This window comes from Cervus canadensis, chromosome 5 (assembly GCF_019320065.1).
Source record: "Cervus canadensis isolate Bull #8, Minnesota chromosome 5, ASM1932006v1, whole genome shotgun sequence".
Lineage (NCBI taxonomy): Eukaryota > Metazoa > Chordata > Mammalia > Artiodactyla > Cervidae > Cervus > Cervus canadensis.
The window spans coordinates 82912143-82932724 of NC_057390.1; the positions used below are offsets into that span (position 1 = coordinate 82912143).

Consider the following 20582-nt stretch of genomic DNA (forward strand, 5'->3'; position numbering starts at 1 on the left):
CCGCGTCCCAGACCCGGGATCACCTCCACCCCCGGAGCCCCGGCCCGGCGCGCCCCCCGCACCTCCCCGCCCCCGGTCCGGCTCGCATCCCCTCCCCCAATCGCGTCCCGGAACCGGGATCACCTCCATCCCCCACTCTCGGCCCGGCGCGCCCCCTCCCCTCTCCCCCGGCCGTCCCGCTCCCAATCGCGTCCCGGGCCCGGGATCTCCTCCCCCCCGCCCCCGGCCGGGCGGCGCGCCCCCGGGCCTCCTCCCGCCCCGCCGCCGGTCCGCTCCGCCCGCGCGCCATGGGCAGCGGCAGCAGCCGGAGCGGCCGCGCCCTGCGGCGTCTGCGCAGCCCCGACAGCCGGCCGGCGGGGCCCGGCGGGGCAGCCCCGGAGGGCGGGACGGGGCCGCCGGTTTCTGCGCCGGCGGTGGCAGCGGCCGGGGAGGAGGCCCCGGAGGCGGCGGCCGGGACCGATCCCGGCCCCGCGGCGCCCCCCGACGGCGGGGACGAGACCCTGCGTCTGCTGGACCAGCTGTTGGCCGAGTCGGCGGGCTGGGGCCCCGCGGAGCTGGCCCCGCGGGGCCCGGCGCTGCCCAAACCCGCAGCCGGCGCCGGGAGCCCGGTGAGTGTGGGGGCCGCGGCGCCCGTTCCCGCCCGGGGGGGGGTGTCCTCCCCGCCGGCCCGCACCCCGCGCTCTGTCCCCCAGCCCCTGGCGCCGTCCCGCCTTGCGCTCCCTACTCGCCCCCCTTACTCCCACCGCCCCCGGTCCCTGCCAGACTCCCTGGGCTTGCGCGGTGCCCTGTCCCCGCTGCCCTGTGTCACCCACCGTCTGGCCGTCCCCGAATCCCACCGGGGTCTCTTGCTGATCGCACGGCCTCTCCTTCCCAAACATCCCCTCTGAGTCTCTCTGCCTCCTCTGGGTGCTGGTTTAACTGCCTCCACCTTGGGGGTTGACAGGCAGCAGGACAGGGACCCAGACATCTCTTAGCAGAAAAGCATCTCCTGGGCTTTCTTCTGGCCAGAGGTCACCTTTTGTTGTTGTTGTTGTAGTTTTTGTTTTTTAAACTGTGGCTCCTTCCAGCCTAGGTAGGAGCTGGCCAGGGGGCTGCTTGTCTCTTCAGTACCTCCCTCCTCAGCCAGCCTCCAGGGCACTGTCAGAGAAGGATCCTAGGAAGTGGGACCAGGAGCCAAACAGTGGTAGCAAAACCCCGCACCGCACCCGACAGGCACATCAGGATCTTTGCCACTTTGCAAGTTGTCAAGCACCTCGCACCCTGCTGGCTATTTTAAGATGCTGTGCAATTTCTTTTTGGCTTCCCTCTTCTTTCTTCCAGAACACTTGTAATAACATCCCTGCTGTTCTAGAAAAAAGACAATACAAATGAGCACTCTCTTTTGGCAATAGTCACCACTCCCGCAGAACTGAATGAAGGACACCGGTATAGCATCAGCGCTCGGGCTTGAGGAGGATGTACAAGACGGCCCCCTGCCCTGGAGTCCCACAGGCTCTGCTTAAGACTGTTGGGGATGGGAGGGAAGTATCTTGGGGGCAGCCACCAAGCAGGAGAAAGTGGGAAGCTCCTCCCCGAGGTGGAGGTGGGGAGAGGTGGAAAGGACCGAGCCAACCTGGACGGTGCAGGGTCTTCCTCCCCTGATCCCCTCCTGCCCAAGCCCTGCTACCCTCCCAAAGTGAGCTGCAGCAAGAGGGACCGAATTATATAACAAGATTCCTTTAGGATTACATCAGCGTTCCGTTATATAACCCTCAAAAGGGATAAACGGTTGAGAAATTTGGGGGAAATTCTGAGGTGGCATGGAAGCAATCTTTGTGTTCAATTTTCAAGTACTTTGGAAGTTTCAGAAGTGAAAATGAAAACAGAAAGAGAGTTTCCCATCCCACCCCCTGTCCCACCCTCATTGGCTGAGTACTGTAACAACTCCTAGGGTGCTGGGGCTGCCTTATTCACCCTTTCAGTCACTTCTCAGGTATTCTTTGAGCATCTGCTGTGTGCCAGGCATCACTCTGGGTGCTAGAGATGAACACAGATGGCACACAGTCTTTGCCCTAAAGAAGTTCACAGTGTAATGGGCGAGAAAGATCCACAAACAGAGTGGAACACCCGTGGGCAGTCCGTCTAGAGAGTCCCCTGGAAAAGTCACATCAGCATCCCAGCAGGACAGGGCTTGACCTGGATCTGGAAGGATCTATGGCACTAGCTGCGCAAACAAGAAGAGCATTTGGGCAAAGAGAATCCTGAGTACAAGGGCAATGGTGGTCGGGTCACATGGTACCCAGGGTGTGGGTGCTAACAGTGGAGTTGAAGAGGGTGGGAAGGATGAATGCCAGGCTATAGACATGTCATGCTAGAAGTGTTCTGGGCTGAGGAGTTTGGACTTGATCATAAAAACCTTGGGTATTTTGAAGGGCTAAGAGTGGTATTTTGTGTCTTAAGAAGGTTAGGCCAACAGCCATGGGGAGGACAAACTGGGCCTAGTAAGACAAAGGGCAAGATGGCTAATGGGACTGCTGCAGCAGTCCACAGGAGCAGGTCCTGAGTGAAGCAGGGCAGTTAGAGGGCTGAAGGGGAGATGGAGTCAAGAGACATTAGGAGGTGAAGTCCCCAGCCATGTTGCTCTTTTGTGTGTGGATAGTATGTATCTTCTGTGCCATAGATATTTCTTGAATAAATCCAGGAGTCCTAGATTACTATAGCTGAATGGATGCTCCCGAGTCCTATCCATTCTTTTCAGTTCTGGGGAGACTGAGTAAAAAGGCTGAAGGTTCTTCATGTCCTGGCTCTAGAGGTCTCAGGTAGAAAGTTAACTACCTGTATGGCCAAGTGTAGGGGCTTCCCAGGTGGCGTTAGTGGTCAAGAACCCTCCTGCCATTGCAGGAGACATAAGAGACTCAGGTTTGATCCCCGGGTCAGAAAGATACCCTGGAGAAGGAAATGGCAACCCACTGCAGTATTCTCACCTGGAGAGTCCCATGGACAGAGGAGCGTGGTGGGCTGCAGTCCATGGGGTTGCAAAGAGTTGGACACAAATGAAGTGACTTAGCATGCACACATGCATATATGGCCAGGTGTGGAGCCTTAGCCTTTCTGCTTTCTAGTTTATGCCCTTTAATTGGGTCTCTGGCAACTGCACATTTTCTAAGAGTCTGAGTTATTAATAAATAGGTAAATAATGCTTTCTCTGTTTTATAAACAAAGCCATTTCAGTCCCAGAGAATCATCATGCTCCCAAAACCACACTGCCAGTAAGTGGAGGGAGCAGAGTTTGTAGCAAGTCTGCCGGGCTCCATCAACAGACAACCTGGAATGTTCCATGCCTTTTTCGTTTTCCAGGTGTCTAGCACTTCCGATGCTCTACTTACAGCGACTCTAATGCCTGGCCCATTTTTCTTTACCAGATGACTTTTTTTTTAAACATTCAGTAATCCCGAGTGTTCCTCAAGCAATCTCATCAGAACCTTTATTTTGTCTGATAAAGGTTCTCCACCTTGCGCTCATAATATGCCCTGAATATCATTTTTTGCAGCCTCCTTGTTCATTCAGATGTTTATGTGCTTAGGGGTCATACCATTTTTACTAAAAGTTGTGAGACTCCCAATTATTTACTTAATACATCTGTCACCAGTGTCCTTTTCTTTGAGCGTTTTCATGAGCCTGTGCATGTAAGCATATTGCTGGTCATCCAGGGGCAGAGGCAGAAGAACAAAGAGAAAAAAGACCCAGAATGAGGTCTGGTCCCTGTCCTGTACCAGTTTTGATTTCTGCTAAACAGAGGGTTCTGCGATTCACTTATAGTTGCTCAGAAACTGTTCATATATTGTAATACAGCCACTATTTACTGGGGCTATTCAGAGAGCCTGCTCCTAACATCCAGTGTTTTACTTAATCCTTGTCAGAATAGGTCCTTGCCGAATTGCTGTCACTTTCCCCTAACTTCATGTCATAGGAGAGGGGAGAAGCCCCAGAGAGGCAGTTAACTTGGCCAAGGCCATGTAGCTGGAAAGAGCGAGTCCGAGTCTTTCTGAACACACTCTCTGCAGAGCCCTAATTGTATATTAGAATTTTTTTCCAGCACTCAGGATCTTTAGTTGCAGCATGTGAACTCTTAGTTGCGGCACATAAGATCTAGTTCCCAAACCAAGGATGGAACCCGGGCCCCCTGCAATGAAAGCACAGTACTTAACCACTGAACCACCAGGGAAGTTCAATTAGAGTTTTGACTGAGCCAATTTGCCATCAGGAGGGATTATCACTTGTTCCCCAACTCCTCTGGGGCTCAGTTTTTCTCTGAAATAAGTCTCCATTCCCTGGGTCTAGGAGCCTTCCCCCATTTCCCTGACTGCATAAAATGTGTCCCAGTCACTGAATATGAGTCCAGCCCAGCAAAGGTTATGCTTACTTGTAAGTGTTTGTTTTTGAAGTTAGAATAGGTAATATACATGTGTGTGAGAAAAATTTTGTTCTTGGCTGTTCTCTCCAATAAAAGAAAACAAAAATTTTAATGACCTTACTTATGAAAGGATTTCAATAAAGAGGTGAGCCCTATAATTAGCTTCACTTTACAATTGTAAAAGAATGTTTGCTCATTGTAGAAAAGTGAGAAAACTATATATATATATATATATATATATATATATATATATATATAAAATATATAAAGGAGATAAAGATTTCAGAATAGACTCTGCAGATATTACTGATAATATTTTGATGTAGTTCCTTCCAGTTTTCTCTGTCCCGTTTGTACATATCTTTTATGTCAGTAAGAACATAGTGTGTGTGTGCTCATTCCCTTAGTTGTATCTGACTCTTCGTAGCCCCATGGACTATAGCCCACAAAGCTCCTCTGTCCATGGAATTTTCCAGGCAAGAATACTGGAGTGGGTTGCCATGTCCCATACGCATGTCAAAACCTATCAAATTGTATTATTTAAATGTCTACAGCTTGTCCCATGTTAATTATATATATTATTGATATGTGTACATATATGCGTATAAAACTGTTAAAACCTAAGAGTTAAGAACAAGAGAAGCAGGATATAAAGGTAGTGGTTTAGTCACTCAATGGTGTCGCACTCTTTGCAACCCCATGGACTGTAGCCTACAAGGCTCCTCTGTCCATGGAATTTCCACATATTGTTAAATAAAATATGCACTGGATTTTCTACAGATACTTCACTTTTTTTCCAAAACCCCTAGTTGTAAGAGTCAGGGGAGGCTTTAAGAAATCATCTTATTCATTTCTTCCACATATGCTTCCTGCTTCTCATTCTGCTGTGGTGTGGTGTGGTTCAGCCTCCCCAAGACCTGGAGTGATGACACATCCCACACTCACACTGAACTCAGTCCGGTTCCCGTGGCCCCAGCCCAGGTGCCACAGCCTCCCTGGGGTGGGACAGAAGTCTGTCCTACCGACCAGGAGAGGCAGGCAGGCAGGCAGCTGGCTGGAGGCGGCAGCTTGCTTCTGCACTCGGCCTGGAGCAGCCACCAGGGGCTGCTGTGTCTTTGCTCTTCATCCAAGCTCCTGCGAAGCTTCCACCAGCTGCATCTTCTGGGAGATCCAGGGTGGGTCAAGCTGGGAGGGTGTGTAACGCGTTTTGCATCTGAGTCAAGTTACAGACACATTAACAAGAGAAAGAACCACACATGCAAACCACAAGCACAGAAAGAAACACAGGTGAAAAAGTGAAAGAACAGAGGTGAACTGTCAGGAAAGTTATAAAAGAAAGAGTATGGTCTTCCGTTTGAGTGCAGCTTCAGGGTGTCCAGTCCTCGTACACAATAGACCTCATACGTCATTGCCATCTTGGTTGGCCAGCAGCATATCCTCCTTAGTATTGAGTAGAACAGCTCAGAGAAGTGGAAACAGGCTGATGATGCAAATGTTTGATTCCAATCTGAGCAGTCTTTCACTCAGTTGCCTTTTTTTTTTTTTTTTGCTGCACTAGTAGCTTATGGGATCTTAGTTGCCCAACCAGGGATTGAACCCAGGCCCTCATCAGTGAACGTGTGGAGCTCTAACCACTGAACCACCAGGGAAGTCCCTCAGCTGTCCTCCTGAGGGCAGAAACTATATCTGAACAACCCTTACAAAATCTGGTGATGAAACGGAAAGCTCCATCTGGTGATGACAAAAGCTGGTTCCAGCAGAAATGGTCAGGAAAGAACTAGGGTCCCTACTGGATGACTTCATGAAAAAGATCGCTGAAGAATGGTTGGGTAAAAAGCATTACTTTTCTTCTGTGTTGTCCCTGAGACTATAACTAAGCTCAGAGACTGAAAACTGCAGGGAGGCAGATTGGTGTCAGTAAAAGAGAGCTTTCTTATATGCCTGAGAGAACTGAAGGTAGGATCTCAAAGAGGCTTCATATTCATAAGAGCATTATTCACAATAACCAAAAAGTAGAAGCCACCCAAGTGTCCCTTGATGGATGAATGGATAAACAAAACATGGTATATGCGTACAGGGGAATATTACTCCACCCTAAAAAGGAAGTAAGTCCTGGCATAGGCTACAACATGGATGAACCTTGAGGACATTATGCTAAGTGAAGTGAGCCAGTCACCAGATGACAAATATTGCATGTTTCCACTCAGGTCGGGTGTCCAGAGGAGTCATACTTGTAGGACAGAAAGCAGGATGGTGATTGCTGGGGGTTGGGGGGTGAGAGTTGTTTAGTGGGGACAGGTTTCAGTTTTGCAAGATGAAAAATTTGGGAGGTTGGTTGTAAAACAATGTAAATGCACCTAGTACTGAAACGTACATTTAAAAATGGTTAAGATGGTACATTTTAGGTTCTGTGTATTGCACCACAATTAATTTTTTATTAAAAATAAATTTAAAAGAATTTTCAGACAGTCTGAGCTGCCTGAGCTGAAATGGTCTGTTTCAGGAGGCAGAGGAGGTGAGCATGTGTGTGTGTGTGCAAGTGTGTGTGTGCGCAAGTGTGTGTGTGTGCAAGTGTGTGTGTACAAGTGTGTGTGCATGCAAGTGATTTCCTCTGCTTGCTCTCGTGTTCATCACCCCCTCTTCCCACTGTGAATTCCTTGCTGATGTGGGAAACATCTGCTCTTCATCTTTGCACTCCCCAGAGGCACAGTGAATTTTCAAAGGAATCTTTGGGGAACACTGACTCCCCCTGGCAGGTCTCCAGCGTCCAGCAGATCCCGCGGCCCCTCAGGTGTCCCTGGATCGAGTCTTTGCACCTTTGCTGGGTAGCCCGACTCCACGTGGAAAGAAGACCAGGCGGGCAGGGCAGGCTCTTCTAGCCAGGGCATGGGACCCCTGCAGTAGCGGGTTGACCACCATGGACCACGCCACGGGGCCTGTGTGGCCGGATATACCCAGGGTCAGCTCGCTTCTGTTCACCACCTTGGGTAACAGTTCCCAAGAAACACTAGTTTCTCAGGGAAGAAAGTGCTGTCCTGAACCTCTCAGGCCTCGAACACAAGATCTCCCCTGGGCTCTCCTCCTCTCATGCCTTCAGGTTCTCTTCTCGCTGGGCTGGGTCAGAGGCTACTCTGGGCTGGGTACGGGGTCAGATGTTTGTCATGGTGTTTGCAGGTATTATACTAAGGATGAGACAGACAATCTGCCTTCTCTCTGTGGCCCTCAAGGCTATGTACCTGTTACACAGATGAGTAAACTGAGGCTCACAGAGCCTCACAGTCCACCCAAAGGCACATCATGATTAAATGGCAAAACTGGGCCTTGAACCCTTTTCTGCATTGTGCTATTTTTACTCTTATGCCAACTGCTATAGAGACAAACCCAGGATTATGACTACCCATCAAAGTGACATTCAATCCGATTCAGGAACTATTTTATGTGTATTGTGTGCCCTGCTTAGAGATCTGTAAACTTTAGGAGAAATGATATTCTTGTTGAGGAGGATTAACTGATGTTAATGATAATGGCGCTGGGTTTTTCTCTAGTTGTATCCTCATGTTAGTTTTTCCTGCCCAGCTGTGGGCTGCTCTGGGCAAGGATATCATATCCTGTATGGGCAATAGAACCTGCGCCCAGCAGGGAGTTAATGAATGAAGACTTATTCACGGCCTTTGATGACTCCACGTATTTGCATATGCTGTTCCTCATCCAGGGTACCCTTCCCTTCCTTTCCATCTGGTAAACTCCTAATCTTTCAAAACTCCAGCTAAAATGTTATTCTTGCCACTCTTCTCGGAAGAGTTTTTCCCATTCAAAGTTGGTTTTCCCTCCTGTTGCAGAGTGTAGGCTTTCCCAGCACCTCCCAGCACCTTATAACTTGGCTATAGAATTCATCACGTGGCATCACATTGCATCTTTATGAGACTCGCCCCATGCGCTATGGGCTCCTGGAAGACTGGGTTCTTGACAGCCACAGTCTGTATTAAGGATGCTGCTTGTGGCAACGGGGATCTGTTGCACAAAGCAGGCTGATGTCTGGATGGGCCGTGGCCTTGCTCAGCTTCACGGGTCAAAGGCTGGATTCCATAGTGCCGAGTGCCTTATACTGGGGAACACGGTGAAGAAGCTTATTCAGACAAGCCCCTCTGCTGAAGACAGTTTAATATTCTGGGTATAATTAATGTGGTAAGAATGTCTTTGAAGCATAAAGTGGCTCATGAGACAGTGAGGAATTACCAGCCCAGATCTAAGGAAGGCAGAATCCAGAGAGGCAGGTGACAGACCCATTGGGCTGTGCTTGCCTCAGGTGAACGTGGGCTTTGGGGCTGACAGTGTCCAACAGTAAAGGGGACAGAGTTTAGGGCCCAATGACAATAGAGACTAAGAGTAGATCCTTCGCTCGTACGTTCAGGACCCTCACGGGACTACAAGGCAAGTGTCACAGCACAGAACAGTGCAGGAGGGTACAAAAGCCACAATCTAGCTGTCCCTTAGGTCTGCAGCCCCAATTCCCATCACCTGGCTGGTCCAAATACCTGAATCTGTCCAGTGCAGTTCAGTTGCTCAGTCGTGTTTGACTCTTTGAGATCCCATGGACTGCAGTACACCAGGCCTCCCTGTCCATCACCAACTCCTAGAGTCTACTCAAACTCATGTCCATTGAGTCGGTGATGCCATCCAACCATCTCATCCTCTGTCATCCCCTTCTCCTCCTGACCTCAATCTTTCCCAGCATCAGGATCTTTTCAAATGAGTCAGTTCTTTGCATCAGGTGGCCAAAGTACTGGAGCTTCAGCTTAAGCATCAGTCCTTCCAATGAATATTCAGAACTGATTTCCTTTAGGATGGGCTGGTTGGATCTCCTTGCAGTCCAAGGGACTCTCAAGAGTCTTCTCCAACACCACAGTTCAGAAGCGTCAATTCTTCGGCACTCAGCTTTCTTTATAGTCCAAATCTCACATCCATCCATAACTACTGGAAAAACCATAGCTTTGACTAGACAGACCTTTGTTGGCAAAGTAACGTCTCTGCTTTGTAATATGCTGTCTAGGTTGGACATAACTTTTCTTCCAAGGAGCAAGCATCTTTTAATTTCATGGCTGCAGTCACCATCTGCAGTAATTTTGGAGCCCAAAAAGATAGTCTGTCACTGTTTCCACTGTTTCCCAATCTACTTGCCATGAAGTGATGAGACCAGATGCCATGATCTTAGTTTTCTTAATGTTGAGTTTTAAGCCAACTTTTTCACTCTCCTCTTTCACTTTCATCAAGAGGCTCTTTAGTTCTTCATTTTCTGCCACAAGGGTGGTGTCATCTGCACATCTGAGGTTACTGATATTTCTCCCTGCAGTCTTTTTTTAAAATTTATTTGTTTTAATTGGAGGCTAATTAGTTCACAATATTGTGGTGGTTTTTGCCATACATTCATATGAATCAGCCATGGGTGTACGTGTGTTTCCTATCCTGAACCCCACTCCCACCTCCCTCCCCATCCCATCCCTCAGGGTCATCCCAGTGCACCAGCCCTGAGCACCCTGTCTCATGCTTCGAACCTGGACTGGTGATCTATTTCACATATGATAATATACATGTTTCAATGCTATTCTCTCAAATCATCCCACCCTCGCCTTCTCCAGCTTGCTGGATTTAATTTCAAGTGGGCCCAGATTGAGAGTGCCCCCTAGTGCCTGAACAGAGCAAGTGTAAGTCCTCCCTGGAGGAAGGTATCTTCCTGTCAGGCCTCAGAGAACACCCACAAAGGATTTTCAAGGATAATGAGCATCAGACAAGAAAAAATAATCAACCACCCAGAGAGTTGTTCCTGGTGGCTCAGACGGTAAAGAATCTGCCTGCAATGTGGGAGACCCAGGCTCGATCCCTGGGTCAGGAAGATCCCCTGGAGAAGGGAATGACAACCCACTCCAGTGTTCTTTGCCGGAGAATTCCATGGACAAAGGAGTCTGGCAGGCTACAGTCCGTGGGGTTGCAAAGAGTCAGCCATGACTGAGCAACTAACACTTTCAGAGAGCCAAGTGAAAATCAGAAGAAACAAAAACAACAAAAATAGACTTGTGAGGGCCTCAGTTATTTATTTGGATTACCAAAGATTATTGGCCAACAAAGGTCTGTAAAATCAAGCTATGGTTTTTCCAGTAGTTGTGTACGGATGTGAGAGTTGGACCATAATGAAGGCTGAGTGCCAAAACATTGATGTTTTCAAACTGTGGTGCTGGAGAAGACTCTTGAGAGTCCCTCAGACTGCAGGGAGACCAAACCAGTAAATCCTACAGGAAATCAACCCTGAATATTCATTGGAAGGACTGATGCTGAAGCTGAAGCTCCAGTACTTTGGCCACCTGATGCGAAGAACTGACTCATTGCAAAAAACCCTCATGTTGGGAAAGATTGAAGGTGGGAGGAGAAGGGGACGACAGAGGATGAGATGGTTGAATGGCATCACCAACTCAATGGACATGATTTTGAGCAAACTCGGGGAGATGGTGATGGACAGAGAAGCCTGGCAAGCTGCGGTCCATAGCATCAAAAAGAGTCGGACACAACTGAACAAAAATAACAATGTTAAACAATCCACCTGCACTGCAGGGGATGCAGGAGACACAGGTGCCATCCCTGGGATGGGACGATCCCCTGAGGAGGGCATGACAACCCACTCCAGTATTCTTGCCTGGAGAATACCATGGATAGAGGAACCTGGCAGGCTGCAGTCCATGGGGTTGCAAAAGAGTCAGACACGATTGAAACGACTGAGCACACATGCATGATTTGTGAAGAAGGACCTATTGAAAGTGACCTAGCATATTTGAAAAACAACCAAATAGAGCTTGTAGAAATAAAAGATACAATAAACAAAATTAAAGATTCTGATGGTTTGGGTGAACAGGAAATTAGAGATTTAGAGAAGATCAGTGCCCTGGAAGACAGAGCTGAAGAAATGACCAGCACAGAGAGACTGGGATCTGATGAAAGACAGCTTGAGGAAAAGCCACAGCAAAACTAATACTATATTTGAAATAATTAAATCTTTCCCTTTCACTACAGGAACAAGGCAGAGATGCCTATTATCATGACTTGTTTTCAAGGTAGTACTGGATGTCCTAGCCAGTGCAGGAAGGCTAGGGGCAAAATATGTAAGGATCAGAAAGGAAAAAAACTGAATGGCCATAATTCCCACATAACGTGAATGGGAAGAAATTAAGTCCAAAAGAATCTACAAATAAATTATTAGGGCTAATTAAGAGAGCTTAGTAAAACTGCTAAACATGAAATGTATGTGTTTCAATCGTATCTCTGCACAAACAAGCAGGTAGAAGATAAAATTTTATTTGAAAAAAGATATTATCTAAGTATCTAGAAATTGGTTTAAAAAGAGGTGTCTATGACTTCTCCAGGGAAAATGATTAAGATTTCTTAAAAGACATTAAAGAAATCCTAAATAAATGGAGAGATGTTCCTTGTTTATGAACTGGAAGGCTTGTTATTATAGAGATTATGACACAGGGAAGGGGGAAGGAGAGGGCAGGGTGAATTGAGAGAGTGGCATTGATATATTTACACACTGTGTGCTTCTGTGCTTAGTCGCTCAGTCGTATCCGCCTCTTTGCGACCCCATGGACTGTAGCCCACTAGGCTCCTCTGTGCATGGGATTCCCCAGGAAAGAGAATACTGCAGTGGGCTGCCATGCCTTCCTCCAGGGGATCTTCCCAACCCATGGATCGCACCCAGGTTTCCCGCGTTGCAGGCAGATTCTTTGCCATCTGACCCACCAGGGAAGCCCATATCTATGCACTGCCATGTATAAAACAGATGGCTCGTGGGAAGCTGCTATATAGCACAGGGAGCTCAGCTCGGTGCTCTGTGATGACATAGACAGGGGGTGGGAGGGAGGGAGGCTCAAGAGGCAGAGGATATATGTATACTTATAGCGGATTCACTTCATTGTACAGCAGAATCCAACACCACACTATAAAGCAATTATACTCCAATTTTTAAAAAAAGATATCAAGTCTGCCTGAAATGATTTGCATATTGATTCAACCCCAACAAAACCCCCAAGGGGGAGAAGCTGACTACAACACACATGTTTGGAAGTGCAAAGAACCAGGACCAGTCCAGCTTCATCTGAAGCTGTGGTCATTGAGACGGGGCGGTGCTAGCGACAGGACAGGCATAAATCATTGGTAGAATTTGCAGACAGACGTGTGCAACGCCCGTGCACTCCTGACTCCGGACAGACAAGGTGTAGCAGAGCAGCAGGGCAGGCTGCCAGGCAAGGGCTTGGATGGAGGTCAGGACCTCCACTCCCAGAGTGAGAAGTGGGGGCTTGCTAGATGGTAGCTCCCAGGGAGGAAGGTCTCTTAGTGTGAGCTGTGTAGGTCACTCCCCTCAGCCTCAGCTTCCTACCTACAGAACAGGCAGTTGGAGTTAGACACCAGGGGAGACCTTCCACTTTCCAGTGCTCGTTTATTAGCTGTGGGTTGAACGCAGTGGCTCTCTGTCAGCAGGAAGCCAGTGCAAAGGCAGGCTGCAGCACCGACAACCTTCTGATGCCTCTTCGGTTTGTCCTTCTCAAGGTGTCCCCAAAGCAGAGAGCTGAAGACCACCCAGAGGGCAGCCATGTCTCTGAGTAAGTATGGGGCAGGGAGGTGCATCTCTGCAAGAAATCACAGCTCCCCTCCCCTGCCACCCCCCAGGCACCTGCATCTCTGCGCCTGCCATCACTCATTCACTCGGAAACTGTGTGCAGTGCTCATCCGTGAATGAGGTGCCGTCCTGGCCTTCAGGACTTTCCAGCCTAGAGGGATGACGGGTGGGTCCCCAGTCACCTGGGGACCAGGTCACATGTAATCCTATTACATGTTAGCAGGAAAACACATTTAAACCCCCTGGAAAGTGTCAGCTGAGGACTCCAGGCTTCTGGTGTCGGCATGGCCCTGGGCTGTGTGAGGATTCCCAGGGCCCCCAGAGCACCCTGCACCCGGAGGCTGGGCTGGGCTGACCTGGGCCCCGGCCCATCTGCCCTTGCTTTCTCATCTCTAAGGAGTCACCGTGATGGCCCTTGTCCCTGGGACGCAGGGGATGGTGGTGCTCAAGACCATGGATGTGAAAAGCTGTGAAAACGCTGGCTCAACAGCTATTTTTATTACCAATTCCAAATGGTTGCGGGGCCAGAACCTTGCTGGTTTCCCTTATTTAACAAACATTTGCAAAAGCCTTTCCCAGAAGAGTGGGGTCTCTTCAGATGGGCTCAAGGGAAGTCCAAGAGAGGACAGAAGCAGCCGGAGGGCTCATGGAGGAGCTGAGGCTTCAATGGCTTGGAGGACGAGTGGTTTCACCAAGGAGGGCAGGAGCGCGCCAGATGGCCGGAGCCACAAGCAAGGTGTGGAGGTGTGAACAGGACCCCGATCACAGGCTGATGGCATTTAGAACAGGGTCTAGGGGAGAAGGAGGGCTGAAACCAAGAGCTGTGGGTGGCCTGGCCTGCAACAGCTTGGAGCGGGGTTGGGTTCCCAGCCAGAGATGGGCTGGGTCACGGCGTTGAGAGCACCAGTTCCTGGCCACTAGACAAGTGGTCAGTGACAAGGACCCTGGCCCTTCAGCTTTGCAGGAAAAAATATCCACAAAGACGAAAAGTAGTGAAGCAAGTCAAGTATTTATTAGCAGGGAAAAGAGTACAGTCCGTGGATAGATACAGGCGGACTCAGCGGGATAGTCCCTGAGTTCCTGAGCAGTGCTCTCATAGTAGTTTGAATTACTTTTATGGGATGGTGGTGGTGGTGGTTTAGTCGCTCAGTTGTGTCTGACTCTTCGGGACCCCATGGACTGTAGCCCATTAGGTTCCTCTGTCCATGGGGTTCTCCAGGCAAGAATACTGGAGTGGGTTGCCATTTCCTTCTCCACATAATAGTAGTAATAGTGTAGTGTTAGTCGCTTAGTTGCATCTGACTCTTTGCGACCCCTGGACTGCAGCCTGCCAGACTCCTCTGTCCATAGGACTCTCCAGGCAAGAATACTGGAGTGGATCGCCAATGTTTTCTCCACTTTTATGGGATATTTTCTTCCAATTTTCCTTTGGCCAATCATGCTGATTTGCCTGGTTCACAGTCCATATTTTGTATATCTCAGGATCCTCCCATATGTGCACAGGTTTCTCTTAGCCAAGATGGATCCTACCAGAAAGGTGTCTGGGTAGAGCATCCCTTGACATTGCTCCTCTTTTGACCTCCAAGGAGCCTTTTCTATGCACGTATGGTTGGGGAGGTCTCCTGACTTTGGGAATGAGAAATACGTGGTTTGTGCAAGGTCCAGCCTCCCCCCTTAATTGCCCTGCTATTCTCGTCTTGGAGTTTCAGAACATAGAGAATGTATCTCAATTGCTTTACCATGGGGAGGGGGCCCATCTGTTTCCTGCCTCAGGGCCACTGCTGTTAAGTAGGAGGCTAGGTGCGCACAGGGCCTCCATCGTGGCCCTGGAGGTGGAGCGGTGAGAGCCTGTACACTGACTCAGCCTCCCGCCAAGGCCAGAGCCTCCCTCGGCAGAGTGGAGCATCCCTACCCATCCTCCCTGGCAGCCCCCTGCCCCTCACGCGTTCTGCAGACAGCACTGGCAGCGCCTCACACACCAGCTCCAGGGGGGCTCGGCCCCGTGGGCTCACATACGGGACCGGGCGCCGGGTCCCACTGCAGTGACCAGCTACCAGCGGCCAGCTCTGCTCAGCTGACCCGGAAACCCGTGCCTATGGCGATGCTGAGGACACGGGCCCATCCTGGTGCCCACACTGCTCAGTCCCAGCTGCGTATTTTTACTGATTGTAAAGATAACTGGCAGTGAATTTCAGTGAATTTCATCAACCCAAGGACGTTAGGAGGATTAAATTCCGCCTTGAAAGAATTAGCTATTTATTCTTATTTTGAAACAAATAGGTCCCGTCCCCTCACATGCACATTCCAGGATGTCCTTCACCAGGAGTACTTCATTCATTCATTCAGTCCCTCAATAGACTTCGGTGGGAGCGTGCTGAGTACTGCCCTAGGCCCTGGGCTCAGGGCTGGGTGACTCCCAGGCAGGTCCTGGCACAGTGACTGGAAGGGGAGAGTTTTGCAGGTGTGGTCAGGGCTGTGCCCTCGGGGAGCAGGCTCTGAAGCCACACAGGCCCTCCCCAGGGTCTGGACTGCCGGCCCCTTCCCTCCTCAGGGGAGTCTGGGGTCACAGCGAAGTCCAGAAAGCCAGAGAGGGCATGGGCTGTGGGTCGAGGCTGGTGGGAACCAGAGTCCAAGCAGTGGGACGAGGAGCCAGGACTTGGTCACTTAATACACTGCCCAGTGGGTGGGGGGCCTGGTCACGATCCAGAGGACCCCAACGCCGAATGCTGTCCTGTAGGCGCAGCTCCTGAGAGAGCCCCTGAGGGTGCAGACACAAGGAGTGAGTCAGCCGATAGAGAATCTCAACACAGCTCACCTTTCTGAGGGCTCTGCAGGGTGCAAGATTCAGGGTCACATGCCGTCCATGCATGGTCTCATTTATGCCTCAGAATGAACTTAGGAATGCAGTTCCATTTTAGAGAAAACTGTCACTAAGCTAGTAAGTGGTGGAGCTGCGATGCAAACCAGGTCTTTCGACCCCCAGGCCCTCACCCTGAAGCACTGCAGTCACTGGCTTCCTCACAGGGTAAGGCCTTGGGTTACACAGCAGGAGATGAAACCGAAGAATGAGTCAGGAGCTGCTCATGGAAGAGATTGAGGATGTGTCCCCAGGGCAGAGGTTTTCAGTCTGAGTTTGAGGATGGATCAGAATTCCATCCACGGCAACTGCAGCTGTCCAGTAGAGATGTGGAGTTTGAAGGTAACATCTTGCTTTCCGTGTCTGTGTTTCTCACCCACAGGGCCCCAGGCAGCTGCCACAAGAAGCCCGAGAGGCAGTCGGCTATCACATATGACTACTCCGAGGAGGAGCTGATGGCCAGCATTGAGCGGGAGTACTGCTGCTGAGGCCGGTGCAGCAGCCGCCTCACTGTCACCCAGCAACCAACCAACGTGCCATTCCTCCCAGACCCAGCCCCATCTGACCAGAACTGGCTGGGGGCGCACGTTCCAAGATCTTTCACAACTGGCCTCTTCAAATCCACATTCAGACAGTTCTGAACATGGCTGGCTGCTGGTCATTGTGCTTGCTGGCAAGAGATGATCAGCCGTGCAGACCCAGGCAGAAGGAAGGTGCGAGTGCCGGGGAGAGCCATCTACAAGGGTCTCTCGAATCCTGAAACACTTTCCCTTTCTGATGCCCACTCGCCACGTGCTCCAAGGGAGGCTCATTAGCTGAGTGTGGCTCAGACACGAGGCTACAGGGCCTCACACGTGTCCCACAGCGCCCCGGGGAGGTCTCCCACTGGAGGGCACATCTAGGAGGTATGCCTTGCGGAGCTGGAGGGAGTCACCCTCAGGTTTGTGAATGAGTCTCATGGAGATGTTGCAGATTCTGATTCCATGGGTCTGGGGCACGGCCTATGAGTCTGCAGGTCTCAGCAGTTCCCAGGTGAGACCCAGGCTGCTGGGTCCCAGCTGCGCCCAGAGCGGCAGGGACTGAGCCCAAGCCTTCTGCCTGGCTGGATCTTCCTTCCCTGGTGCCGGAGGCCGCTCAGAGCCACAGCCCAGCCCCCTCCCCAGAGAGAGGCATGTGCGCCTGCAGTGTGTGTGTTGTGGGGGGACCAGAGCCAGAGTCCCCAGTTCTGATCCTTGCCCTCGAACTAACCTGCAGTCACTTCCCCACTCTGGGCCTCGGGGTCCCTCTCTAGAAAGTGAGTCCCAGAGGTGTGTCCCCCACCCCCCTGCTCTGACCATCTGGGATTACACATCCCAGGCGTCCTTGGTCTCCTTGTTCCCCTGGGGGCACGGGACTGCCTCCCCTGCTGGGGGTGAGCCCCAGTCCCACGTGCTCAGGGCCACCTGCCCTTCCACCTGGTAGAAGGAAGAAAATCACAGCAGTGAGGCCAGAAGAGCCTTAGAACATCTCCAGTGGACAAATGAGGAAGCCAGTGCCTTGTGAACCAGGGGGCCCTTGGGGGAGACCCGCAGCCTGACTGGAAGGGAGGCCCCTGCTGTGGGCCCAGCGTGGCTGCTGTCTGAAAGTTCAGGGTAGCAGGCGATAAAGAGCCCAGGAGGGGGGAGACCTGGGAGGCAGGCCCTCCAGAGCAGCTGGCCAGGACGTGGGTAAAAAAAGAAGGGCACGTAGAGGGTACCTGTTCGCCTCCTGAAGCCAGAACGGGTCTCAGCTTGTCCAGTGTTCCCCACCCACGTACAGGTGATTCCTCCACAGCGTCACCTGCAAGAGCATCTCAGGGCTCGAGGAACGGCCACCTGGCACCGTGCCCAGGCCACAGGCCTGCTGCCCAAATGGGCAAACAGGCATTTCCACAAACCTCTGTGACTTGGCAAGGGTGCCTTTGATCAGATGTTTCATGGCAGGGAGATTTTAAACTTCGAGGCTTTGATGGAACCATGGATCCTTCCAGCAAATGCCCCAGAGGGTTGGCTCAGAACCTCCCCCAAACCAGAGCTATTTCTCATCCAAGCCCAAACCATTTGTTTTGATATGAAGATTAAACCTGTTATTATCATAATAATACAGATACTTCTTTTTGAAGTTAAAATTTTGTTTCTCCCTACTAGACAGATCAGGCCTTGACTTTAACAATGTAAATGTTTAGTTTTATATCATTCATTTGGTGAATTAATTCAGCCAGAAAGTTGACACCCTGTACTTTCCCATGGAAACCTCATAAAACCCTTCACGAAACAAAAGCATTAAGGAAAAGAATTCCTCATGACATTTGATGTCACCAATGGGGTGAATACACCTCATCAAAGCTGAGAAGTCACAGCGGTCATTCTCAGGTCTTCATATTTTTTTTATTCCCCCAATTCAGGAAAAAAATGTGTCTTCTGGATGGTGTTTGACAATAAAGCGGCGTGTCCCAGCTTTGAGGTGTTGCCACCCTGTGTCCAGGGGAGGCAGGCCGATCACGCTTGGTGGTGGGGAATCGGGTGCCAGCCTGGTAGCAAGTGCTTCTTGCACTAGGCATGTGGAAAGGGCCGCCTGGGTGCCCCGCGCTGCTCCGGGCTTTCTCTTGGTCGCTTGGTGTTGCCTCTGAGCTGCAGCTTTCTGCCGTGGAGCTGAGTGTGGGATCTTCTCATGGACACAGGGAATGTGGCTGAAACAGAGGCAGGAAGAAAAACGTCTCTGTGTTGAAAGTGACAATGACACTTTGATGTCCAGAAAAGTCTCAGTGCCACAGACGTGCCTCCTGCTTTGTGTGGTGGCGGGTTCCTCTAAGAGGCTCCCAAGCGCAGGAATTTAAAAAATGCACCCTGTCCCCGGCTCTGAGAAATGTCGTGTCCTTCCTCCTGGGGAGGGAGCCATGGCCCTCATTCTGCCAGCCACAGGCCTTCTCAAAGGGGCCCTGCCCAGCTCAGGCTCCCCATCCTCACCTAAAATAAATTTTTCCCAGGACACGCCCCTTGATGTGCCAAAGTCTCAGGTCTGATTCTCACTGGGCTGCCATTCTGGGTGGGCTGAGATTGCAGGGGAGGGTGGATGTTCCCATGAGCATCTGTTCAACCCACATTCATTCTCATTTTCTGAGCCCCTGCTGCTTTGAGTCCGGCCCTCTACGAGATGCCGGGGTTCCGGTAGCAGTATCTGGTCCCCACCAGTGAGGACGCACTGATTCTAGTGAGCAGAGGCACACTCATCAGTGCTCCAGAAAAGCTTGTTGTTCTTCAGTAGCTCAGCTGTCTCTAACTCTTTGCGACCCCACGGACTGCAGCCCTCCAGGCTCCTCTGTCCATGGGATTTCCCAGGCAGGAATACTGGAGTGGGTTACCATTCCCTTCTCCAGGGGATCTTCCCAACCCAGGGATTGAACCTGGTTTTCCCGCATCTTCTGCATTGGCAGGCAGGTTCTTGACCTCTGTGCCACCTGGGAAGACCCCCCTTGGTAGGGATGTCCCTCAGCAAAACCGTCTGGGCACCTCCTGTCCCAGCTCTCGTGGTCCACACACACATAGCCATCTGCCCGGGTTCCAATACCGAGCAGGGGCCGCGAGGGGTCAGGTACCCAGCACACCAAGCCCGAGGCCCAGCCACTGCCCTGGCCCAGCGCCCGCACCCTGTGGGCTTCTCCACGCAGCCTTAGCCTTGAGCCCCGATCCAACCACATTGGGTCGCGCTTTGAGAAGTGATGCAAGTAATGACTCCTCAGCCCAGAGGATGGACACGCGCCCCTGTGCACACGATTTGCCTTCGGTGTCAAGGTGTTCTCCCCGCTAGACACACCCTCTGTAGATCTCCTGGGTTTTCTGGGCTGTTTCTCTACCTTGGCACCCTGCCCCACACCCCATCACCTTGGCATCCCTGGACCCTCAGCTCCATCTGCTCAGCTTGGGGACTCTGCTGGGTCTCTCCTGAGTTCCCGTCCCTGCATCACAGTCTGGCAATTTCCTCAAAGCCGCAAATCTGGGCAGTTACAGGGTGCACCCCATTTACATCCTGTCTCTCAGGGTCACTGTCTTTCATGAATGACCTAAGGTCTAGTTCCTAGAAAACTCTCGTTTGATAACTTTATTTTGGTTATGTTGGGTGTGAGAGTATATTTGGCTTTTCCTGTAACTCCATCTTGGGTAGAAGTGTGAAATTCTTATTACTATTACGTTCATCTTTAAACTGTCACAGCCTGGCCAGTGGGAGCCCTATGCCATTTAGCAGTCCCTGACACCCTTGATGGCAGATGGCAACAGAATACTTTAAGCCCATTCTGTTATATCTATGCTCCAAGCAGTTACCCTTCAAGGATCCCTGGTTGCTTTTGGTAAACAACTAGGGCTTTTTCTTCTATGTGCAAAATACAAGTGCCAGACCCTGAGACAGGCCCCTGCTCTCTACCTAGTCTTCACTTTATAAATAAAGAAACTAAAGGTCCAGTATCTTTCTCAGCCAAACACAGCTAGATGGAGTCAGATCTGCACCCAGGCCTGTCTCAGGTGCTCCAAGGTTTTGCACCTGAACAGCTAGGACAGACTCCCTATTATTTTTAAAGACAGTGGGGTCAACTGTTAGAAAAGCAAGTGTCTGGGCAGGGGGAGTTGAGGAGTTTGATCATTTATAGGTTGGGATGC

At 50.8% G+C, this 20582-nt stretch overlaps 1 protein-coding gene across 1 annotated transcript; it reads left to right on the plus strand.

Moving 5' to 3' along the window:
• Window positions 1-229: 229 nt before the first annotated feature.
• CYS1 (cystin 1) lies at window positions 230-18390 on the plus strand. Its single transcript, XM_043469367.1, has 3 exons — window positions 230-608; window positions 12986-13038; window positions 16295-18390. Exons 1-3 carry the CDS (start codon window positions 288-290, stop codon window positions 16398-16400), a joined length of 480 nt encoding a protein of 159 aa, XP_043325302.1. The 5' UTR covers window positions 230-287; the 3' UTR covers window positions 16401-18390.
• Window positions 18391-20582: the final 2192 nt, after the last annotated feature.